At 37.3% G+C, this 20,641-nt stretch overlaps 1 protein-coding gene across 2 annotated transcripts; it reads right to left on the bottom strand.

Moving 5' to 3' along the window:
- Nucleotides 1-622: 622 nt before the first annotated feature.
- On the bottom strand, nucleotides 623-18,132 carry LOC121422148 (arylsulfatase I-like). Of its 2 annotated transcripts, XM_041617044.1 has the most exons (11): nucleotides 18,038-18,132; nucleotides 15,908-16,065; nucleotides 13,348-13,507; nucleotides 11,801-11,913; nucleotides 9,369-9,479; nucleotides 7,522-7,647; nucleotides 6,234-6,363; nucleotides 4,780-5,134; nucleotides 3,812-3,948; nucleotides 3,023-3,190; nucleotides 624-1,812 (listed from the first exon to the last, which is right to left on the bottom strand). In XM_041617044.1, exons 2-11 carry the CDS (start codon nucleotides 16,034-16,036, stop codon nucleotides 1,679-1,681), a joined length of 1,563 nt encoding a protein of 520 aa, XP_041472978.1. In that variant the 5' UTR covers nucleotides 16,037-16,065; nucleotides 18,038-18,132; the 3' UTR covers nucleotides 624-1,678. The 2 variants fall into 2 exon arrangements, with proteins under 2 accessions (XP_041472979.1, XP_041472978.1); XM_041617045.1 differs by lacking the exon at nucleotides 18,038-18,132 and having other exon boundaries at nucleotides 623-1,812; nucleotides 15,908-16,054.
- Nucleotides 18,133-20,641: the final 2,509 nt, after the last annotated feature.

The raw sequence follows: 20,641 nt of genomic DNA, 5'->3' as shown, positions 1-20,641 counted from the left end.
TCCGACAGTTATCGTGGTAACAGTGCCTCACAGCCAATCAGAATGAAGGGAAGTTGTCAGATCTGACAATTTGTCAGACAAAAATGTTGATGAAACACTCCCCCCCTGATGGATACATGTCAGGAAAACACACACCCACCCAAACACACATCCAACCACACAGATCAGTTCATTATTAAAGGGGAAGTTCACCCTGACAAAAAGTTTATTGTAAAAATAGCAGAAAATATAATAAAAAATATTGCCGAAGGTTTGAGAAAAATTCATCAAATAATCAAAGTTATTAGAATTTCAATTATTTGATTTGTGACGTCATATGCAAGCAGCATTCCTACATAGCGAATGGTAAAATATCAATGAAATGTCATTTTCTCAGAAAATTGAAAATGGTTTTCACTGTAACTTTTGTATATCAATAGACAAATCGTTTCACACCCGATCATGAAGAGAAAACAAAATTAAGTCATCAGGAACCATACAAAATTTGAAATTCATAAATTTTATATTACATATTAAACACATGGGGCAGCTGCTCGTTTATGACGTCACAAATCCAAAATTTTGAACTCTAATAACTTTCTTACTCTTTAACGGATTTTCCTCAAACCTTCACCAATTTTTTTTACTATCTTTTCTGCTATTTTCACAACAAAGTTTTCTTCAGGGTGAACTTCCCCTTTAAACCCCTTCACACATCACTACACTATTTTCAACAATATTTCTTAAAATCCTGATATGACAACATTTGTGCTTTCAAAAGGTAAAAACAAAGACACAAGTGGAAGACTGGAAAGTCAATAAAGCACATAACAAAACACTTGGGAAGAGTGCCCAATGCTATGCCCCACAGCGTTGAGTAAGTAAACCTTCGCCAGCCTTCGCGGATCGCCGTTTTGAATTGTGTACAAAACTTATGAGGAAAATGGAAGAGGGGTGGAGGAAGAGATGATTTTGACATTTGAATAAAAATTTTCTTCAATTTTTTTCTTTTTAATTAGAAATGAATATATTTTAGAGGTTTGTGGGAAAGGAAAGGTGAAATTATCCCCGTCGTGCGCCCTCTCCCAATCCCATCTGTTATTTTCCCCATATGTTTTATATACAGCCGCGTGCCGATGTGCGAAGGTTTACTTACTCAACACAAGTGGCTAGTGACCTTGCACCTAAGAACATTCCCATGCGTGGTGAAGGTCCCACATAACTTTACAAATGGCATACATTACAAAACACCACCATCTACACCAAAAATCTCACAACTTGGCAACTTGGCAGATGATGTCATCTTTTTGTGCATTTCAGTATTTTCATTGCCATATTCCAGAAGAGCACGATAAACCTACATGTACCAAATTTGTCATGAATCGCTCTTTAATTTGTCGGTCAAAGTATTGTCAAATACTTAATATGCTCTATTAAAATCATTGTAAAATGAGTTCATAACTGCTTGAAACCAGGTTAATATACACTGACTTAAATGGCGCTAGGCTCGTAGTCACACTGTCATACCCTTGATCCCTTTGGAACAATACAACTAAATTTTGGTTGTGGATGTGTTTCATCGTGCTCTGCCAATACATGGTAGCATGGTTGCAAAAATGCCGAAATACACCAAAAAATAATTTCATGTCATATTTTTTTGTGTGTGATGTCATCACTTCGATACAACTTTCCAGTACTGCTATAATTCCACCCAGGGTACCCATGCGTTTCCGTGTTCCTTTGGGTTGCTCCGAGGATCGCCAGGCTGGTTCCTTGGGTCGACTGCTGATTGCCGAAGTTGCTCCAGTCTTAACGTCATGATCTGGACTACAGCTGAAGGACAAAGTGAGGAGAAACAGGTAACTTTGACTTAGTTTAATCCTGTGTAAACATCACCCCCACCATCATCATCATCATCACCAATGCCACCCCCTCCCCTCAACACCATCGTAATAAGCCAGTTCGTAGTACCTTTCTGCGCATGATCAAAAGATTCTACGCATGATCAGAAGAAGGTCATTTGTACTAAAGTGACATGGTGCTTTAAAATCTGATGAGATAAGCACCAACTTTGATGTCTTGATTATTCATATACTCTTTTGAATTGTCGTTTTCATTTACATCCACAAAAAACAACAATGCTTCCACGAACGACTGGTATTTGTTTGTCAAGTATATTGTGCAACATGCTAAGATATGCATTCAAAGAATGCAACAAGTACCTTCATTAAGTGTTCATTGTGCTATTCTAGTCACCTGGTCTATTCATTTTCTTCATCCTGCTACGTAAGGCAAAGTTATGTAATATCTTGCTTTGAAATCTGCCTACCATGATGAAAGAAATGAAAGGTCATTTGACCAAAATTGCCCATGAAGTAACTACGAACTGGTCTATTATATCATCAATACCACCACCACCACTACTATCATAATCAATATCACCTTAAACACCATTATCACCATCATCCCAACCCTACCACCATCATCATCATTGTCATCATTATCAACTTCATCATCACCATCATCATCATGACCATTATCATCACCATCATCACATCATGATGACCACCAACATCACCATCATCATCATCATCATCATTGTGTGGAGCGTTGTGGCCCAGTGGCCTAGTCTTCAAGCTTTGAAACAGAGGGTCATGGTTTCAAATCCCAGCCATGGTGTAATTCCCTTCGGCAAGAAATTTATCCACATTGTGCTGCACTCGACCCAGGTGTGGTAAATGGGAACCTGGAAGGAATTATTCCTTGAAATGCTACCAAGTTGTAAAAGGCTGCGGGGCTAAAGCCAGGGTAATGATATCCAATTAAGCGCATAGTGACGCATTTGGCAGTGATATGGGCGATATAAGCATGTTAATATTATTATCCTAATCATCACCACCATCATCTTCATCCTCACGATCATCATTATCCTCCTCCTCCTCATCATCATCATCACTACTACCATCAACACCATAACCACTATCATCATCATCATCTCCATCATCATTATCATTGCCATGACTACCACCACTAAAATACTAACCTTGGTTCCACTCTGCTATATTATTATATTCACAAGGATCCTCCCTGATATTATAAAGACAAGGCTCGTTATTCTCATAATCACAGTTTGTTGAGGCATTTTCTGGTTTGGGTGGACAGTTTACTACAAATGCATTGGGAACTCTCTCTGTTTCATTCCAATTCTCTCCTGTTAAAATGAAAAGGAAAACTTGTTGATAATTTCAGGAAAAGTTCAAAAAGACTTTACTTAAGAAAATTAATAAAATGTCAGAAAAAGGTCAGCAAAATGATGCATATAATAAAGTTGTGTTGAACGATCAAAACAGAGTAATACAATGATATTAATTGAACTTATTTATTTACCGTCCTTTAGGTAAATTACCAATTTGTCTAATCATAAATAATGTTGATTAATCAATTTAAAAGAGTCCGTCTGGAGTAGATGGCTTTTTTATATTTATGTTCTGTTTTTCCCTTCTCTCATTCTTTCTTTCTTGAAATACATCCATATACTTTCAAAATTATGGCTGAAGTTTACAAAATGAACCTCATTGAAGAATTCAACATTGATATCACAGCATGCTCAAAGTTCATTGACCCTGAATGACATAAAATGACCTTGATTTTGTGACCTGACACTCATGCAAGATGATAAGACTTTCTAAGTTACAACATTTCAAAAAGTTAACCTCGGTTGTGATTTCAATGCTACCGATGCTGCTATCAGAAAAACACCTATAGAGTGGCTTCTGTTAGGCAGGCGAGACAAAAATATATATACTGTATATGTGGAAATATTAAAACGTACCTTCAGGTGGATACCATCCAGAAAAACGACTTGAAAAAGCACCATAGTGAAGTTTATAATCGCCTATCCTGATAGCTGAGTAGTTGAAGATTGGTTCGATGTTATGAAGAACCTCAATCCGAGGTGAATTTGCATTCCTTAAACAGATAAAGGAAAAGCCAAGTAAAAGGAATTATTAGTTTCTCATCATTACCTCTTAAAGAAATACATTGACATGATGTTCCATCCACCATGGGACAAAACTCGCCTCAACAAAAGGGCAGTATCACTTGGAACAGTATATCACCTAAAATAAAATAATTGGCCTTGGAGATTTGTTACTTCCTTTTTTTTATTCATTTTTCTCATTTGTGATGTACATGTCATATAAAATTGTGCCCTGTGTGAAAGTGGTCTTGCCTTGAAAATATCGAAATTTTAGACAATGTGGGCCCTGATTTATAATACAGGCACAGTTTATTATTATTATTATTATTTATTATTATTTATTTGGCCATAAAAACATACAAAAATTGTACAATGCAATTACATAAATACAATTTGAAATTGAAAAATTAAATATAGATGTAGTAGAAATGAAAAAGAAAAGAGTAAGAAAACGTTTTTTCCGTGGGCCAGGGCTCGCAAAAGTAAAATTCAGTACTATTGCCCAGAGGCATGCAAGCCCTCATGGAAAAACCGTTGAGAGAATATTGCACATTCGATATATAAAATTGCACATTATTAAAATTAAAATAAAACACATTGACAAACATTCTAAAAAGTATGTAACGCCAGGCAAGATATAGTAAAAGAAATAAAGACAGGTATTAGAAAGAATTTGAATACCCATGCCGGATTCTATACCAAGTACACTATCAGCCAATCAGATTAATGGATTTCAGTAGCTTTTAACCTGTTATTGCAAAGTTGTTATTATAACAAGTTTTATGAAACAGGTGCCAAAATGATAGAATTTTCAGACTTACATTGACAATGCATCCCATTGGTCGTATCCATCTAAATTCACAAGGTCCTTCGGGTCACCCCCGGCGGCGCCATAGAGCGTTGGGAGCCAATCACAGACATGCATCAACCGGTCACTGAAGCGTCTTGGTCTCTCAATGAGGGGGCTGTTCACGAAGGCGGTGCCCCGGACCCCGCCCTCCCATAGCGTATGCTTGCACCCTCTGAGGGGCCAGTTACTTGCGTGGTTGCCGTCGTAGCCATTGGTGGGGCCTCCGTTGTCAGTCGTGAAGACGATGATGGAGTTATCGTAAAGACCTGTATCCCGTAGCGTCTTGGAGATGTTCCCGACTGAGTCATCTAAACCCGCAACCATCGCTGATCAGAAAATAAAGTATACAATGGAAGGTAAAGAAAATTACACCAGGGCAATTTCATAAAATATGTACTTTCGACCCCCTGTATGTGGGACCTTCATGAAAGTTTTTGTCTCTGATTTTTTGGTCTTTCGACAGTCTGTAATGTTCTCTAATTGACCATGACTTGGTCGGTTTATGAAGTGAAGTAAGACTTGAGAAAAATGGGGGTCGGACGTACATACAAGGTTGATCATTTTATGGAATTGCCCACCAGTCAGATTTTGTGTATTTACACCATTTCCTAGACTAGGTTGTGATAAAACCAGGAGTGTTCCAAGCAGACAATTATTGACTTTTATTAATAATATGTTTGGCGCCGATCAGGGGCCCGTTTCATAAAGAGTTACAATTGTTGTAAATTTGTAAAAAGGGAAGGGGAAGAAAGGAAAGGGGAGGGGAAGAGAGAAGGATAGAGGGAGGGGAAGGGGAATGGGAAGAGAAAGTTACAGAAAGGGAAGGGGAAGAAAGGGGAGCGGAAGAGAGTGAGAAAGGGGACAGGGAAGAGAAAGGAATGTAAATAGAGAGTACCTATCAATTGAAGGGGAGGGAAAGGGAGGAGAAAGGGAAGGAAAGGTAAGGGAAAATGAGGCTAAGGGGACAGGAAGAGAGGGGAAGTGGAGTGGAGGGGACAGGGAAAAATAATAAGAAGAAGAATTGGCATTTACAGAGCGCTTTATCAATCTACGACTGCTCAAAGCGCTTCACAGTTATTATTACCCGGTCACTGGATTCATAGCATTCCAAGCAGCTTGTTAGGCGCAAACTTGCTATACCAACCACAATGACAGTTGTTTCCTACCGGTACCCAATAAGCACCTGGGTGACAGGGTGAGAGTGGCAAAGTGTGGATTGACGCTTTGCCAAAGGACGCTAGGCCATGGTGGGGTTCGAACGCACGACCCTCTATTCACAAGGCGAGTGTCAGAACCACTACACCACGGGAAGTGGAGGGAGAAGGGAAGGAAGGGTAGATGAAAGACAGAAGAAGGAGAGTGGCAAAGGAGAGGGAGGAAAGGGGATGGGGGTGGAGGAGGGGGACTCCCAGAACAAAATCTTACCTGCATACTTCCTTCTCCCTTCTGACTTGATATGAGGGAACCTCTGGTAATACTTGTAAGGAGCCTCTAGCAGATGAGCTCCATACACACCTGCATGCACTGCTTGGTGTGCAAGATACAAGAACAGCGGCTGAACAAAAAAAGATGGAGAAAGATTCAGAATTTTGTATTTTTGTCCCAAAAGGGCCTCTTTCATTGAAGAGTGGATACCACGCATGACCAAAAGAAGGGACCGCTTTTTCAAGATAGGGCACATTATGTAGGTAATATAATATATCATAATAATGTAATAAGGGTGTCAAAAACGCTAAAATAGTGAAAAAGGGTATATATTTTGCTAGGAAAACTGTGTTTATGGTCCAATTTGCGAGGGTATAAAAAGACTAAAAATAATTTATAGAGGATGTACTTTTTGCCCCAACACTACATGTTTAGGGTTTGTGGGGTGGTACTCAACCCAATGAAAGTAAAGGTAAAGCCGACGATCGTGACATAATAATTAAGACATCGCTGTACTTGTTTATGGGATCAATTCAGGGAATACTTGCCAAGGGTACTGATTTGTTTCCAATACCTGTTAAGGGGTGCATTTTGAAACCCTATGGTCATGCATGGTATCCCCTCGTCAATGTGGCCTCCCGAGAATATTGTGCAACTCTTTGTAATGTGTATTCTAAGAAAATAGGTTTTAAGATTACAGATAAACTCTGCCTAAGTTGAATCTCATGGAGCTGGAAAAAATCTGTTCAATTTGGGCAAAGTTAGACTTAAAAGAGGATATTACAATTACTTTGACTTTGACATCGACCGATTTATCCAATGAAGCAGCTTATTAGCAGTGAGTCGCATCAAAACCTAGGATTATTTGCATTATGGAAGATCATTAGGCAGAATTACCTGTATTTAAAAGATGGTTCATGAAAAAATATAAAACAATGGTGATTGACTTGCAAAATATTAGGGTGGGGATGTTTTATCAAGATTTAAGAGGTCATCATGCAAACTACATCGACCAATTTATTCTATAAAGCAGCTTATTAGCAGTGAGTCGCATCAAAACCTAGGATATAATAAATGTAATCCTTATAGCTCTACTCATGTGATGCCATTTTTTACATACCACTGACTGAAAACTATTAAAAATGCATGTAACATCTATATATTTTATTACTTTTGTTTTGCGTATATCAATCAGCTATGAATATTTGCGCCAAGGTCGGAGTCAACAAAATAACAGGCTTTACTTTAATGAGGAAGCATTGTTATACACAAACAAAAATAGTCTTACCTGAGAGGCATTATGGTCCATAATAATCTGCTGAGCTTCTCTGGTGAATATTTCTGTAGAATACTGACCAAATGCGCTCCAGTAGACCTCTCCATTCTTGTGAAGATCGTAACCGGCACAACCAGCCTAAAGGATAAAAAAAGAAGATATTTTCTGAGTTTCACAGGTGACGCAAATGCATGACATGGATACGATCAAGGTGTTAATCCACAATGTGCCACTCTCCACCCAGGGGCTAAATGGGTACCAAGTAGGATGTGAAAGTGATCGCTGCTTGTCCAGTACTGTGTACGGCTCAATGGTGACTGACTGGAATACTCCCCAGGGAGTGGAGGATGTGCAGACATTGTGAGAGGGAATGACTGATTGAATACGATACCCAGGGAAATAATTATATAATATTGACTGGCCTTGAGGGGAACATCAAATATATTGCCAGCAAATGAATCATATTGGCCCGAGTCTTTAGACGAGGGCAATATGGGTCATTTAAGGGCAATATATTTGATGTTCCCCGAAAGAAGAGCCAGTCAATATTTTTATTATCATCCAAATCAGATATCTAGAGCAAAAATCATGATAATGGGGATATTTCTTTTAAAAATAGAGTTCTATTGTGTCATGTTAATATCGGTCTAGGCTCTGCACTTTACCATTATGACGTACTTGCAAGCGCTCGGATTCAGCGTTGTCTTTATTATGACGTACATGTATATTGTTGGTGGGCGGATCCTTATGAAGCGTATCTCTTTATACGCATCCACAAATTCCCGGATGTGAGACCAGGGAAAATACAAAGGTATATTTTGCTTCGTCTCTGCATGCAAAGTAAATACGCGCATTGAGACCGAGGAAAATACAAACAATATACCTACCCTTCCCGATATTCAGAAAATGTAGGGCAATACGGTTTTGTAAATGACCAGCTCAGATGTCTGATACGGGTGATAATATGATCTGTAAGCACTTTGAAGTACAATGTATGGCTACAGTGCAGTTCAAATAACCAGATTATTATTAGATCCACAAGGTTCTATAATAGTCTACCAATGTATTCTTAGACTGGGAGCCGGTGTCTGTGCTGCAATCATCATCAACCAATCCTCACTACTATCGACGATAGCAACTATGGAAAGCCAGCAAAGTCAACATATAAAATGCATGCTTGTTTTTAAAAAATCTAGATATGAATGTACATCCATAAATTCATTGATTTCTTGACAATTTGGTGTGATCTCCTTTGTTTACCAAGGACAATTTGCAAATTTCCTGTAGAAAAAATGATGACACTGATGGATTGCCATAGAGTTACGATTGATTGGATTGATCGTAACTCTTTGTGAGACAGGGCCCTGGTAGCTTGAAGGGAAGAATGGCATATGGCGAGAGAGGACAGAAAAAGTAAGTTTAACAATGATTCTTTTCGAAATGTAAGATGAGATTGAGAACACAATGTGAGAGCGTATGCGATTATCGTTAGTCAAGGTAGACAGGAAGATGATGGGTCTGACATCATTGAATAACAAGTGGAATTCTAGTTCAAAGCCCAAAGTGAATTGCAAATTCACGCCATGCACTTTTCCACGGGAACTTTTGATTATTGTCCAGCATTGGCTGTGGAATGTTGTGAGCAGATAGATGTTCATACATGTAGGTTGAGACCATTTTTGAATGCACAATGTGTTGCCCTCACAAAGCTTTAATTTTTTTTTTTATTATTTATATATTTTTGGAGGGAGGGGGATGAGATGACCCTTTTCTTCAGGGTGGTGTACAAAATTTGAAATTTGGGGGGAGGGCACAACCTTAGCCCCCCCCCCTTCTTCTTGCAGCACACATTTTCTTACCTTATTATCCTCATGTGTGAAGTAGTCCCCTCTCCCGTTATAGTAGCCAAAGAATGAATCGAATCCTCTCTTCGTTGGAATGTACTCCTCCGCATAATAACCCAAATGCCACTGAAAAAATAACAAAATAAATGAACAAGTATAAACATGACGAAAACCTCCATTTGTGAACACTATACCCCAGTTTTTCCAAATCAATTCCCTTCTCCAAGTACGACAAACCCCTAAGTATTAAAACACCTGTTTCTTGACCTCGGTACGAAGATAAAACAATAGCCTGAGCCCGGTCCCTACAAAGCACGCCGCCATTTTTTATTCACTTACTTTCCTTATTTCGAGGTTGATTTTCTTCATTCGAAATTGAAAATGGACTAACATTGAATTTTTTAATACAATATGCCTTTGAAAACGTGATTAAATATCAAATACAATAATTTCATTCCGAAGGTCCTACTACAGGCAGAGAAGTCTTACGTAATAGCACAGCTGTTGTTTATCATTTCACCCCTGGCTCAATGCTCATAATATGGCCTGTGGTGAGACGGCGGGGATTACCTGGCCAAGCAGGGTTGATTAGGCGGTTGTTTCATAAAGCTGTTCGTAAGTTAAGAGCAACTGGTGATCCTGTCTTGCAGTAAATGGTACACACCATTGGCGACGATCACCAGTCATTCTTAAAGTCACTCTTAACTTACAAACAGCTTTATGAAACGGCCCCAGGGCTTGGAAATTATTCAAAACACAAAATGGGGTCCAATACCGCAGTTTGCAAGCTGAACTGCGGTCTTTTTTCTCCAAACGGGGGTTGATGTAATGATTCAAAACCACTAGCTCATCTTTTGCAGTAAAGTCAGATATCTTTCAACCTTTCTAATCTAAATCATAAGAAAAGTTCTAAGAGTTTAAAAACACACACCAACACCCAATTCTCAGGTAAAAAGCACTTAAGAGAAGTCAATTTTGTCTAATAGTATGTATGTTGTGCTTTACAAAAATGTTTCATTACTGTATTATAAAATATTTTGCATAAATTCTGGGGCCTGTTTCATGAATAAATTTATGACAACAATTATAATGTGGTAACTACCATGGCAACAGGACTCAGCAGCCAATGACAATCAAAGTTTCCATGGTAATCAAAATAATGACAAAGTTTCCGTCATTGTATTTTATTAAAGTATTTATGATTTGAAAGATTGAGTCAAATTAGGCGATAATTACGCATACATTCGTAATTCCGAAGCTTCGTTATTCCCAAGGTTCGGTTATTCCGAAGGTTCGTATTTCCGAAGGTTCAATATTCCGAAGGTTCATAATTCCAAATGTTCGTTAATCCGAAAACGAAATGAGGTTCTTAATTGCGATGGTACGTTAGTCCGAAAACGAAATAAGGTTCGGTAATCATTTTGTTTTCAGACTAACCTACCTCTGGAATAATGAACCTTATTTCGTTTTCGGATTAACGAACCTTCGAAACAACGAACCTTATTTCCTTTTCGGATGTGTTACCAAATTACGAAAGTTTCGGAATAAAGAACCTTCGGAATTACGAAGTTTAACCGATTTATTAGACCTAAGAGTAAAACCCTGTTCACACTTGCATGCATTGTGGTGCCCGCACTGCCCTGCAATATGCCAGTGCGCAACATTTAATAGCACAACCTTCCTGTATCAGGGCACGCATTGTTTTGACACATTCACAACATACATGTAGCTGCGACATGATCCTGAATGTAGTGCAAATTTGAATGTTTCATGCATAGACTATGTGGTAACTACAATGTTTCCAGTGTCAACAGGGCTGAAAGGAGAATGAAACCTTTGGAACAAGATTGCTTGGGTGAAAAATCAAAGAAACAGATCAACGAATGTTTGAGGAAAACCCTCACAGATAATGTGAAAGTTATGAGCATTTGAATATTGCGATCACTACATGCTATGGAGAACCTCAAGTTGGCAATGCAACAAAGATGTGTGATGTCACTTGTAAACAATATATATTTCACTTAAATTGCCTCTTTTATCACATCTATCAGTAGATCATGTGTTCTTTCTATACGAGAGCATGTAATACAGATTTTTGAAGAATACATCATGGATAAATATTTTGTATCACCATAAGGAAAAGCAAAAAAAGACATTTTGAGGGTATTTTATAGTCCATCAAAATGAAAGTTGTTCACATGTGACATCTCACATCCTTGTCGCATTGCCAAAGGGAGGATCTCCATAGCATTAGTGATTGCAACATTCAAATGAATGACTTTCTCATTATTTGTCTGATTTTTCTCAAATTTTCTTTGTTCTTATTCTTTGATTTTTCGGTTTTTGACACAAGCCTACCTGTTCCAAAGGTTTCATTCCCCTTTCAGGTTGACTCATACAGACTCTACTCTTTATATTATCACAAAGAATGAGAGAAAAAAACACACCTTCCCAACTGCATGAGTGCTGTATCCCAATGATTTCAGATGCTGAGCAATAGTCTTCTCATCCAGACCCAATCCCCATGGCTCATCGGCTGCTATTGTATCATGTTGCATGCCTGTATGATGTATGAAAAGCAAGACTTTAATTTAAGGAACTCGAGTTCCCTACTATGTTATCATGTTGCATGCCTGTATAAGTACCTGAAGGAATTCTGGCATTGGTAGAATCTTCATCACCGATCTGTATATTTGTGGATAGGATAAGGAGAGGGGGCAAGATATATTGATAGGGGCAAAACAAACTACGATTCAAAAACTGAAAGATCATTGTATGATTCAGTGTTAGTGTATCAGTGTTAGACTTTAGATACCTTTCATTTATATCTTTTACTCTGTCATTTTATTCTGCCCATTCCTTTTTTTTCTCTCTCCTTTTTCTACTTATTTTATCATCACATAAAAAAGGGGGGGCAAGGAGGAGGGAGAAGGGGACCCCGGAGGAGGGTGAAGTGGGGAGGGTGGGGGTGTTGTAGGGTAGTCATTTCTAGGCCATCCCTGTTTGTGAAATATACTGATGAAACTTGCCAAACTGATTCCCCCTACAATAAAGTGATATTTAATGCACTATCTAGGTAACACAAAAAGTTGCTCTGTTGAAAATTGCTACTCTGAGGATATACCGGTATACAGTATACTGAAATGGTTTATAGATTTGTGATCTAGGGTGGTTGTTTTTTTTTTTTGTTCAGAGTCATCTGAGGATTGGGGTAAGAATTCAAGCTCTGCTTTATGTTCAGCTTTATGTGTAAATTATCAACTGCCCCGGGAGCAAATGTTGTGGAACATTACCATAAACCTGAAAATAACTGCAGCAGAGTAACAGTCAAAACCAAGCAGAACAAAATGGCTGCTCCCATAAAACGGCATGTTGTTGGTGGAATAATTCAACCAGGCAAATTGAGATATTGGATGTCCAAGAGAATTTCCCTTTTCAGGTATTATAAACCTACATGTTAAAGCCCATTTAAAAGATACCCTATTGCAACCCGTACCCTATCCCTACATCTGAAGACAAAATAAAGCCAGGAGCAATTGTAACAGGAGTATTTGTCACATGAGTAACTGTCGCAGGAGTAATTGTCAAAGGAGTAATTATCACAGGAGTTAATGTCACAGGAGTAATTGTCGCAGGAGTAATTGTCACAGGAGCACTTGTCCAAGGAGTACTTGTCATAGGAGTAATTCTCGCAGGAGCAATTGTTGCAAGAGTAATTGTCACAGGATTAATTGTCGCAGGAGTAAATTGGCACAGGAGTAATTGTCACAGAAGTAATTGTTGCAGGAGTAATTGTCACAGGATTAATTGTCGCAGGAGTAACTGTCGCAGGAGTAATTGTCGCAGGAGTAATTGTCATGGGATTAATTGTCACAGGAGTAATTGTCGCAGGAGCAAATGTCATATAACCCAAGAGGAAAATGGTGTAGTTTCCTGTCTAAATCCTGTTGAATTACAAAATTTTTAAGTGATCTATACAGAAAACATTTGATACCTGTATGAATAGGGTGCCTGCCCGTCATGATGGCGCTTCTTGTCGGAGTGCAGATGGGTGACACATAGTAGTTTGTCAACGTCACGCCCTCTTGGGCCAACCTGTCAATGTTCGGAGTGAGTATCTGGCTTGATCCATGCAGACTGACATCATCCCAACCCTGGTAGTATTGAATTGTAAAAAAATATTAAATTGAAGGCTTGGTTATGGGAATGATAAATGAATTATTGTGAGCTCTCAAATGATTGCTTTAATATGAAAGAATGTAATGATATATTCTTTGTCATAACACTATCTGAAAGGAAGAATGTAAAGTAGCAATGCTTTGATTGCGTTTGATTGACAAGTCACCAAGGACACAATACCGCCTTCTCTCAGGAATTCGAATTCAAATCACAGTTTTCGAGTGAACGTGTGAATGGTACAATGATTCTAAAGACGAATTTACTATCATTACAATGATGATTCAAGATTCTCATATGAAAAGGCCCTTACTGTCTTACAGCCTCAACCTTATAAAGTATCCAACCTAACTAATATTTTCGCAAAACAGATCAAATATGCAGAATAATGTACCCTAGCTAAAACTTATTTCACCCCTGATTTTCCCATATATGCTACAGAACAATATGCTCAAAATTACGAACAACCTTTTCACGGTTTACAAATCCACATAGAAAGTATTTACTAAATTACACAATTATTTCATGAATGACAAACCAAAACTATATTACTTAACTAATGATAAACACAGGGCAATACACTGTTAAATAAATTTGACCAAATCCAAGAACTTTACACAGTTTGCACACAGAGGAAAATTCAGATAGCAATAATTCCCGATGTGTGTCTGAATTGTAGACTAAAGTACCAGTAGTTTCAAAAAATGGTCTTTCCATTTCTGAAAATCTGTAATTCCGTTTTAACTGGATCTACAAATGGAAAATCTGTTTTGTCATTGAAAATGTATACAACAAAAACCTGAATTCCGTTTTGCAAAGGTGAATTCCATGATTTTTTAACATAAAAGTATAAGACCCAAACAGAATCTCTGTTTTATTTATGGGTAAAACGGAAAATCACTGTCCCTATACCAGTATATTCTATAAATCTCTCACAACCAGTAGATATTACAGAAAATTGATATATAATCCTCTCTTGATTTTGATAATATAACCTTCAAGACACCTCATCTTTTAGCTCTAGTGGGTAGTAGATTATAATTTGCAGTGAAGATAAATTGAGAAGACAACTCAATACCTGTGCAATTAAACAGGTTGTGGTGATGACCCAATCAAGACGACAGCCTCTTTGAAATGGCCGTTTGAAGATTAAATTTTTATGAATTCAAAACTAATCACAATGGCATATAATTTAAATAAAGTCCCAACACACTCTTTCGGCAAATCCGGGGGTAGGGTTACCGACATCACCTGTCCTTTTTGTACAAGCCAAGGTAACATGGCTTTAAAAGAGTAATTTCTCCAGCATATGGCAGCAAGAATTTCTTCTGGGCCTGTCCTACAAAGAGTTGCGATTGACCCAATCAACCACAACTATGGAAAACCGTCTAAAAAAATCTAAAAACATCTAAAATACATGTTTTTTTTTCAAAATATTTTCAAGAAATGAAGTATTTTACTGTTTTCTTGACATTTCAGTATGCTTCTATCTGTTTCAAAGGACATTGGGCAAATTTCCTAAAGAAAAAATTATGACATTTATGGATTTCCATATACATATAATAACTCGAGATTATTCAGATCAATCCTAACTCTTTGTAAGGCAGGGCCCAGAGGGTTTTTATTATTCCGAGGCCACTAATGCCACAGTCTTGGAAGCCCAACTGATTGGCCTAAATGCCCTTTTCATTGACCTATGAGATTTCTTTATTTTTTATAATGATCATTCCTGATAGTGCTCTACGTGGAATTATAGAAATGTTCTCTACACTGTAAAGACAGAAATATTGCTTTTCCACCATTGGGCAATTCCATAAAATGATCAACCTTTTTGTGCGTCTGACCCCCATTTTTCGCAAGTCATCGTTCCCTTCATATACTGACCAAGTCCTAGTCCTTTGGGAGCATTACAGCCTGCCAGAAGAACCAGAAATCAGAGCCAGAAAATTTCCTGAAGGTCCCACATGAAGGGGATTGTATTTAATGACATTTAAATTTAAGGCCGGTATTATTACCATATCCCCTCGTTCAATAATGACAATCTGGTTACTAATGATGCGTTTTAAGACATATAGGTGCGATAGCTCAGTCAGTAGAGCAGGAGTTTCGGATTCCGGTGACCGGGTTCGGTTCCCACTTTGTACACTAATGTCCTTAGGTAAGGCATTAATCCTCATTACTAGGTCCCTCAGAGAGGACCTTAAGCCACCGGTCCTCTGGTTACTTGCTTACAAGCATTAATGCTAGCAATCAGGTAAAAAATCAACACCATCAAAATATCAAATCAGCATACATCAATACAAATCATCAGCACAGCCATCGTTGGATTCAATCGAGCATTCTCCACTCCCTGGGGAGTATTCCAATGTAACCCTTACCAAATCATCAGCTACAATGAAGATAATGTGCGGTGGCCCTTGATGTTCTCTTGATTTACTATTCCGTGCCTCTACCAGAATCAACATCAAACACACACTGAGCTGAAACGCTTTCCTCAATTCCATCATGGTTCACCTATCTGTTAATAATCCAGGAACTGTTCATTTGGACAAAGAAAATAAATTATAAATACAAATTATTAGACAGCTGAATAACTTCCTTTTTGGAAGAGTGTTTAAAGGGATGCTCCGTGCTGAAAATATTGGCTAAATAAAGGTAATAAAAATTCACAGAGCAAAATGCTGAAAACTTCATCAAAATTGGAAAACAAAGTTTAACTTTGTTATCCGATTTAATGAAAGATTTGCATTATTCAAGTGAAACAGTTCTAGGCATGTAATAAGGATCGCTTTATGATATTTATCGACCAATGCAAGTATTCTACGATTCACGATATTTATCGGCCGATGAAAGTATTTTTTAAATCTAAGCTGGCAGCAATACACACGTGTGGTACTTAGGTATCGATAACAAAGACATCCAGATGGCGACCAAAACAGACTGGGTAAGTAAACGCTCGTGCTCTTAATTATTTTTCAAATTTACTACTATTTATTGAATAAATATATGCAAACTTATAAAATTTGGGAGTAAATATTGTTTTGGTCCATGTACGTTAGTTTGGGCTCAGAACGTGTGTGATTTAGATCTAGTTTCACCATGGGAAAACCTTTAGAGACCAATGCTATCCCGACCCAGACTCCATGCACTTGTTTACTGCTACCACCCTGCCTGTGGGGAATCTAGAGGTAGGACTATGGTATGCCAATGTTGTACAGAGCACACATTTTAAAAAATCATTAAAATATCACTTTTGTGACCAAAATTACTAATTTCCATACAGTTGCAATTTATTTTTCATTAGTAAATTGGGAATAATTTTTTCATTCACCAGAGCGCTCAAAAACTTGAATTTTGGGCATATATTTGTGTACGCCCTCTATTGGTGGAAAGTAATATGGCAAGAAAATTTTCATTTCTTGATCTCTATTTTTAATTAAGAAAAAAATGATTTAAAGAATCAAATTTAAATAAGAGCCAAGTTGTATGAATAATAGGTGTAATGGAAACTGTCAGTGTAAAAAAATCAAGCATTTGCCCCAAAGAAAAAGAGAAAACAAGCAAAACATTGCCACCCTTATTTTGTCACACATGGAGATATAACTGAGAACAAGGTTATATTATAACCTTGTTCATTGAATGAGTGACTCCATGGAGAGTAAGCCTCTACAGTAAACTTATTCTTACTGTCAAGGCTAGTCTTCACGAACACATGTATTTAGGTAGGCTGATGATGTCACATCCCCATGCACTTTCCTTTTTATTAATCTTATATTACTCCATGAAATCATAATTGTTTCATTTTTTCATAAATGAGTGAAGGATGTGTCTCCACTATGATGAAATATTAAGTTGCAGCAAGAAATAACTAATGCACTTATCAATCCAATTCTTTTAGTTCTTGGTAGGAAAAATTTTGATAAAGCTAATGTAATAAAATACGAAAGAACAAGTTGGGATACGACATCATCAGCTTACCTAATGAATATTTGTGAAGATATGCCTAGAAATGTTTCACCAGAATAAGGCAAATTTATCTTTGAAATTCAATATAAGAGATCTACATGTATAGTTTTATTATTTGTTATCCGATTTTGATCAAATTTTCAGCATTTTGCTCCATGAATTTTACTCTATTTCTTTTAGCATGTTTAGATATTAATATCTTCAGCCCGGCCTGGAGCATACCTTTAAAGAGAAATTCCAGTAGTTGCAGTAAACACTGATTTCATGAGAAAGTCTGTAAAACTAGGCTTAATTGTCAGTATATCATCGAGGATGAAGATCTGGTACAGTTACATAAACTGAACTTTGTGAAATCTTGAAATCTACGCTGAAAAACGTTCACACTGAAGATCACCAACACAGATAGGTACACGTGGGATAGTGTATTATTATTAAAATATAAAAACCCGACGGAAGTGACCGAATCCGCGCTTATTTTGCTTATTTCTCAGCAATTACACAGTTTCTCCAAGAATCCTTTGGCACATATTATTGGTTCTTACCTTTATATTCCAAGTAAGTAAAGTAGCTTTGGCTTTGCTTCGCCTAGCCTTTTCTTTTCTATTGCTGCCAAACGAGTATGGAAGGCGTTAGAAAGATTGTGGAGTAATTGATATATTTCCAAATTAATGTTAAAATGTGCATAAATATTTGCTATCGCCTCATAACAAAATCATTATTGAAGAAATTCATTTAGGAACCCCCCCCCCCACTTTGTTCATCTATAAAGTTTGCTTGTAAAATTATTTTTTTGGCATATTTTTCAGGAACATGAGTGGCTTTACATACTATTACAGAGCACAGCATGACCGACCAACCATGCACAACCACACCCCCAAGTTCATAAAACTAAAGTGGATGAGCTAGCTTTATGCTAAGAGCCTAAAAGGAGGAGGGGGGGGGGTGACAAGGGTAGACAAGTTGGTTTGTACGATGAGCTGCGACGTACGTACTAGTATATAAATCCCCTGGGGGAGGGGTCAGTCAAATATATTGCTGTACATGCGTGACAATTAACAACAACAACAACAAAAGCGCGGCTCAAGGGCCGCGCTTAATTGCACTCGTTTATAAAAACACTGATTTTAAAAAAAGGGTGGTTTAAAAAGATTGGTAAATGGTCAGTACTTGGTCTCCACTCCACTAACAGTGAATTATCGGATGGTCTAATACCACTTTGTCCAACTTCACATAGTCTAAACTCATTTCGTCTACAACCAGTTCGTCTATTATCCAAATCGTCTTATTCCCACTTGGTCTAATATCCAATTCGTCTAATTACAATTTGGGCTAATAACCAGCTGGGCTAATTCTTACTTGTTCTAATATCCAATTCGTCTAATTCCCACTTTATAGTCTAATATCCAATTCATCTAATGAGCAGTTGGGCTATTGCCATTTAGTCTAATTATCCAGTTGGCCTAACGCCACTTTGTCTAATTTCCTCTTCGGTTAATTACCACTTGGTCTAATTTTCACATGGTCTAGTGACCGTTTGGTCTAATTTCCACTTGGTCTAATGACCACTTGGTCTAATAACCTGATGGTCTATTACAAAGAGTTGCGATTGATCCAATCAATCGCAACTATGGTCTAAAAGCTAGCAAAGTCAACATATTAAATACACGTTTGTTGAAAATGAATTCTAAATATGAATGTATATCAATAAATTCGTTGATTTTTTGACAATTTGGTGTGTTCTCCTTTGTTTCCAAATGACATTTTGCAAATTTCCTGTAAAAAAACATGACACTGATAGATTTCCATAGAGTTAATAATGATATGATCAATCGCAACTATTTGTAAAACGAGGCCCAGGGGGTGTTTCATAAAGGACTTGTCAGACGTTTTATCCGACAAGTCCCATTTCATCCGACAGTTACCATAGTAACACTGCTCATAAGCCAATCAAAATCAAGGAAAGATGTCAGATCTGACAACATGTCGGACGAAAATGTTGATAAAACACTCCCCTATTGGTCTAAAAACTTTCGACAAAAGCCTTTCAGCTCTCCATTGTGATTGGACCTGCATTTTCAAAGGAATTAGTACGTTGTACAGAGCGGCTCCGGACTCACTGCCAGACTGCGAAAACTCTCTAATATGATTACTAGTGGTTGGGTCGTTTTGTAGTTGCGCAATTGGTTTTGTTATTATCATATCCAGAGAGATTCCAGATTCTCGAGGGGTTTTGATAATTCAGGTTGTGCAAAATCTCTATAGATTTACCATCATCATAATGAGTAAATCGGTCAAACATTATATAGCGACTTTTGCCGCGTCATTAACAACTATCGCTAATTGTATAGTTACCAATATATATCTTTTTTTATTTTATTTTATTAATCGTTTATATCTTTGAATAGCTAATGAAAACAGTAAAACATATTTTGAATATTTTTGGTATTTTAATCATTCCTTTTTTTTACAAAAATCGAAAAAAAATGGTACTTTTATTTTTCATCAAGTACCAATAAAAGCAAAAACTAAGAGGGATGGATTTAAAGAAAAGCCCAGAGCGATTCAAATTGATTTGTTTGTTTCGCAATTGACAGATAGCAGTAAGAAATGATAGAGTACCACCATACTCGCTGCACTTCCAGCCATGTTTGATGCCGCGGGGATATGTAAGGTATATGCTTCATTGCATTTTCTTGTAGATTGTAGAAAAATAAATTTTCATGCAAAACTACAGACTACCTGGCCATTTACCAACGGAAATGTGCTTTTAACTTTATAATCGATTACTAATGCTCTCATTATGAATCTGAAAGTTTGATTTTTAAAAAAAAAATTGCATGATAATGAAACTCGATTGAACTTGAACGAAATCATTAATATTATTATTGGTCACGAACTTCAAAAAATTGGAATTATTATAATAGTAATACGACGGCGGTGCGCAAGTAGAAGCTTTAGAGAGATGGAGGCAAACGATTATTTGAATTTAATTCATTATCGATTCTTACTGTCCGGTAGATATATATGAAATAGTACACCACACAGGGAAAAAAAATCTCAGTTGAACAGACATATTAGCAAGATGATAGCAACATAGCAACATGCTAATCGAGGTTATAGTCCCAAATAGTGTAATTATTTTTAAA

Source organism: Lytechinus variegatus, chromosome 9 (assembly GCF_018143015.1).
Source record: "Lytechinus variegatus isolate NC3 chromosome 9, Lvar_3.0, whole genome shotgun sequence".
Classification (NCBI taxonomy): domain Eukaryota; kingdom Metazoa; phylum Echinodermata; class Echinoidea; order Temnopleuroida; family Toxopneustidae; genus Lytechinus; species Lytechinus variegatus.
This window is presented reverse-complemented; position numbering and strand designations above follow the sequence as displayed.